This window comes from Adiantum capillus-veneris, chromosome 5 (assembly GCF_014529385.1).
Source record: "Adiantum capillus-veneris isolate H3 chromosome 5, ASM1452938v2, whole genome shotgun sequence".
Taxonomy (NCBI): domain Eukaryota; kingdom Viridiplantae; phylum Streptophyta; class Polypodiopsida; order Polypodiales; family Pteridaceae; genus Adiantum; species Adiantum capillus-veneris.
The window spans coordinates 70,616,286-70,621,464 of NC_140935.1; the positions used below are offsets into that span (position 1 = coordinate 70,616,286).

The 5,179-nt window shown below is 42.7% G+C and overlaps 1 protein-coding gene across 1 annotated transcript; it reads left to right on the forward strand.

The window, feature by feature from the left end:
- The first annotated feature begins 1,349 nt into the window (after positions 1–1,349).
- On the forward strand, positions 1,350–2,876 carry LOC147457506 (disease resistance protein BAK6-like). The gene is made up of 6 exons (XM_086513328.1): positions 1,350–1,434; positions 1,704–1,833; positions 2,081–2,233; positions 2,425–2,493; positions 2,643–2,708; positions 2,819–2,876. The coding sequence occupies exons 1-6, from the start codon at positions 1,350–1,352 to the stop codon at positions 2,874–2,876; spliced, it is 561 nt and encodes a 186-aa protein (XP_086369454.1).
- The last annotated feature ends 2,303 nt before the right edge of the window (positions 2,877–5,179 follow it).

Consider the following 5,179-nt stretch of genomic DNA (forward strand, 5'->3'; position numbering starts at 1 on the left):
CAATTTGATGCATAAGATGCATGGCACGAACCTGAATGAGTACAACTAGACAAAGGTGCATCCAATTTGCTGTCACGCAAAGTATGAACTAGCAATTTGGATATATCTTTCGCTTGCTCATTCTCAGCCCTTTTCTCATCAAGTACATCATGTACATATGCATCAATAATAGGCGGATTTGTAACATTTTCAAAAATCTCCATTGGTTGTACATTTGCCTCATTGGAATTGACATTCAACCTTCCACCACTGAAAAGAGGCAACAAAGTGTCATAAATGTCCTGTGAGCTTACATTATTGTCTCTAGTACATGACAACAAGGACTGAATAGAATCTTCTACAAACACAACATCTCGTAAGACGAAGATACGCTTTGTTTGCAGATGATATAGCCTGTTTTAGCACTTATATAACCAACAAAAATACATTTGACATCCGTATCATCCAATTTTCTACGCTGCATTTGTGGCACCAAAGCATATGCCAAATAGCCAAAAACATGCATGTGCTCAATAGAAGGCTTGCATAGTCAGTCATCAGATACCAAGTTAGCAAATACGGGAGTCAATTCCAGTTAGCCCAACCCTTGATCAACTGCAACGATGGCTACTTCATGGTAGGAAAGTGTGGAAAGACGAGGGCTTTGACAATGGAGTTTTGCTATAACAGGATGAAGTGGCCGCCTCTCTTTTTAAGGGACAATCTAGAACATGATGGATGTCATGCGGGTCGCTCTTGTGGGAATATTTGAAGCCCAAGAAAGTAGTGTCCATGCCTCTTCAGGAGACACCACCCATGTTTGGCTTCTCATCTTTGACATTACTTGCTTTACAGGGAGGAATTGGGGAACTGGGGATTGGGGATGAAACACCCTTGATGTATTGCTTTGTTGAACGTTGATGCCGAATGAGACCTCTAAAGGAGCCATTTCTAGTAATCAAAATTGGCAGTGCCGGATGAACCGAAATTTAGGTTTGTGTCATGTGCATACTAACCTTAGCCCCACAATGGTGTTGATTGAGTGGGATAGGAGGACGGTGGTCGTGGAAGTTGAAATCCAGCAAGGAGTGTGTATCAACTGACTTGCGGAATCAGCCTATAGCCCCAAAAATGAATTTCTCTGAAGCACACCACTGACTATAGATGGCGCAACCAGTCCCCTATAGCTTGAGGCTTTTTGGAATTATAGCCAGTGGTGAGATGACACGTGGAGGTGGCACTTCTAGAGAACCCAGCGCCAATGCCTTAAATGGGGTGACACTTCTATAACGACGTGTGGACTAGAGATGGAGTATAAATGTAACAATAGATGCACGTAGACTGACAGAATTCACAAACACACAACGAGAATGCATATGTTTGCGCCAGTAGCCGCTCTGGTGTGGGTTGCGTTTGCAGCAACCGTTGCTCACTGCGGCGATCCAAGAAGCGATGGTACGTCTAGTATTCACCTGCAGCCGCTGCATGCTTGTCTTATACATTTACCTGCGTTTCATAACATAGATTCATATTAGGTTTACGACATCTTCAACTTGCGTTTTATGAAGCTGGACACCGTCGCTGCAATGCGGCCTCTTCAGCTTGACTGCTTATACCCTAATACATACACATGACACTCACAATATCACAGCTTGCATCTGCACAAGCCCATGTATGTGTGATTGCGTTTGTCGTCTGGTTACTTTATCTTGTTGTTGTTGCAGTTGCGGCACTTATTGCCTTCAAGAATCGAGTCCACCGCGATCCCAGCAATGCACTCGACAGCTGGGACCCCAACCTAGCACATTTTTTAACGTCATTTGCGATGGCAACCGTCGTGTCATCAGACTGTGGGTTTTCTTGTTCTGCGTTTCAAGTGAATTGCATAGGATGTGCTCAAGGATTTCAATGTCGTCTTGATGAAATAATTTTCTAGCAGTGAGTTGCAACAAGATGGCCTTGTCGGAAGCTTGGCTCCAGAACTAGGCGACCTAGATGCCTTGCAATACTTGACAGTACATTTCTTTGCGACGCTTATAAGTGTAGAAAATGACGATACTTAGTGTTGACGATATACTGATCTACATGTTCTCTTATGCAGAGAGCTTCAGCAGAATTCTCTGAGCGGGCCAATCCCTCCAGAGCTTGCAAAGCTACATTCTCTCATAAGCTTGGATTTGTTCGCCAACCTACTGACGGGGCCTATACCTCAAGAGTTTGATCACTTTGAGTTCGCCCACAACCTTAAGTTTCTGTGAGTCTTTTTCTCGATGTCATTAGTGAGGCTGCAGTTATGGGCAATACTGTGTGGGGTATGATTGTAATGCTGCACATGCACACTAGCTAAATAATACATACAGACTCTCAAATTTTTCAATAAGTGTGAATTGCATTTTGTCATGCTCTGGTGCATGAAACGTTGAATGAGGATGATACATATGGCAGGCGCTTGGACAACAATAAACTGACAGGGGAGCTTTTGGCATCGTTCGGTCTCACCGACCTCGCACGCTTGTAAGTCTTCTCCTACACTCTTCCAACATTCATTACCATCAATCTTGCCTCATGAAGCCTAGCCATTCAAATACATTGGGAGTAATTGTCTATCATTGCATTCCAAACAACTAATTGTTTGATTTTTGTGATGGTATGGTTATAAATAGCAATGTGTCTTGGAATCACCTAAGTGGATTTCTGCCTACAACGTTCAGTCGATACCCTATTAGCAGGTCTCTCTCTCTCTCTCTCTCTCTCATTGTGTCCCAATGTATCAGATATGCTATTCAAGTCTTAGCTTATTTGCCTCTACTAGTACGCTGACGTTTTGAATGTAATGCAGCTTCCATCCAGGTAACGAGGGTCTTTGCGGTGGCGCTCCCATCAACAAGGCGTGCTAGATGTTACAAGGACAAGCAAAAATGTTATTAGCTAGCTCATGTCAAAACTTCTTGTTTTCCACTTCTCTTGGGGCTTGTAGCATTCTTGCACTCATTTATAGAGTCAAAGCACAAAAATAATTTTCTGAATGCATTTGAAAAATAGAATGGATTTTGTGACTAAACAGTCTTCCCCCCCCTGTCCCTCTCTCTCTCTCTCTCTCTCTCTCTCACACACACACACACACACACACACACACACACACCTTTCCCACGACGACAACAACAACAACAAAAACAATGTGGGTCTATCACTACAAGAGGTCGTACAGAATTCGGCGCAGGTACCGACGAAATAGCGCTAAATTTTAAACTTGTAAGCGTTGAAATAAGGTTCGAGAGAGGCGCCGGGATTGTAGCGTCGGTATTAGTATCAGTGAGGCAGGCATCGAAATAGGCCTATAAACAAGCGTCGGAATAATCAACGGTATAAGCCTTGGTATTAATAAATTAAATTCCAATGGCCTATTCCGTGATCCATACCGGCAATCATACCGTAACTTGTAGCGACGACCAAAACATGCAAATTTCTTTTGGGCAGAGAGTGCTGGGATCTAATGCTTCATCGTGTACTACAGCAAAAGAAAACAACCCTCACTGCCCAAAGAAAGAGTGCACAAGCAACCGCACTCCTCCTACAAGCTGACGCTAAAGAGCGAGTGTGACAATTAGCAAAATATTAAGAATATAACTTGTTAACATGAGTAAAGAACTGTAAAACCATAAACATAACACCTGTGTCATATCATAACCATAACCATCACACAATTGCTATACCATCATAGCAAAACCATAACCATCACCTGAACCAAAACCATAACCATAACCATAGCACGATTGCTATACCATCATAGTAAAACCATAACCATCACCTGAACCGAAACCAAAAACATAACCATAACCATGCACAACCATAACCATAACCATAACCTTGCACAACCATAACCATAATCATAACCATAGCAAAACCATAATCATAACACGATTGCCAAAACCATAACATTGCACAACCATAACTATAACCATAACCATAAACCATAAATATAAGTTGACTGTCAAACCTTAACCATACCATAAACCATAAACATAAGTACTACAAAACTCTACATATACAAGAGGTCACTGAGTGAGAAGCCCTCATGGTAATACCTCCCAATTGACATCCTCTCCCTCCTCCTCCTGCTGGGTCAAAAGGGTCACAAGTCCATGCTTGTACCCATACTTGTCCTCTTGGCTTGTCCGAAGGCGCCTCACGGCAAATTCCTGCAAAATTATGGTTTAATCATTAGATAAATTTTCAAATAACATATATACTATCAATAATTTAAACCATACGTATAATACTTACAAACTCATGTCAAAGCGTATCGTACCCTCCACTCCCAAGATGTGACACTCCAGCACACTCTAAACGTGCTTTGGTTGCATCTCTCTACTGCTGCAATCTATTGGGATTGTCTTGTGTCTCTAGTGCAATGAGCGGCATGCGTGCAAGACTTTGCATCATCTCGCCCTCCTTATCGTTGCTATCATGCCGTTGATATGAACGGGACGGCTGAGGTTGGTCCACAGTACTACGTTCAATGTTGTCGCCTTCTATGTTGGAATCCATGTCAAAGAACGCGTCCAACATCTTCTCCATCTCTACTTCTTGAAATGCGGCTTCAGGTATTGGTTGGGAGGACTCAGTCGATGACTGCTCGTCTGAAAATCGTCTTCTCTGGGATGAAGTTGCAGCAATATCTACTTGCGGACTTTGACCTTCAATGTCTAGACCATGAGATCCATAACGCAGGTCTTGTACTTGCTCTATCGGAAAGAGATCGTGATTGCGTATGTGTTGGTCGCAGATTTTTCACTTTCAAAAGATCTGATGCTTGCAATGCACACAAGGACATGCCATCCTATCGTCCATAATTTATCTACCAATGATGCAACAAATAATTAAAACACTCTAGTTGTTATAACTACAAGCTTTAATAACCTAACATTCTCTAGCCAGGCCCGATCCCCGCAGACCTCGGTCTAGAGGTGCACGGAGATTAGGACCACACGGTAATAATCTCGTCTCTATTGGTCAATGACTATACATTAAAGTTCTTGAACTCTGTGTGCACTTTTGAAGTCCGATTGCATTTTTTCAACTATTTTCTGCTAGCTCTAACAAACTCACATTCTCTAGCCAGGCCTGATCCCCGCACACCTCGGTCTAGAGGTGCACGGAGATTAGGAACACAAGGTAATAATCCCGTCTTTATTGGTCA

Bases quoted from the DNA above. Each gene is read 5' to 3' on its own strand.
- LOC147457506 (XM_086513328.1), top strand. From the start codon at position 1,350: ATGCATATGTTTGCGCCAGTAGCCGCTCTGGTGTGGGTTGCGTTTGCA. The intron at 1,435-1,703 runs GTACGTCTAGTA...TTGTTGTTGCAG, and splicing joins CGGCGATCCAAGAAGCGATG to TTGCGGCACTTATTGCCTTC. The intron at 2,494-2,642 runs GTAAGTCTTCTC...GGTTATAAATAG, and splicing joins CTCACCGACCTCGCACGCTT to CAATGTGTCTTGGAATCACC.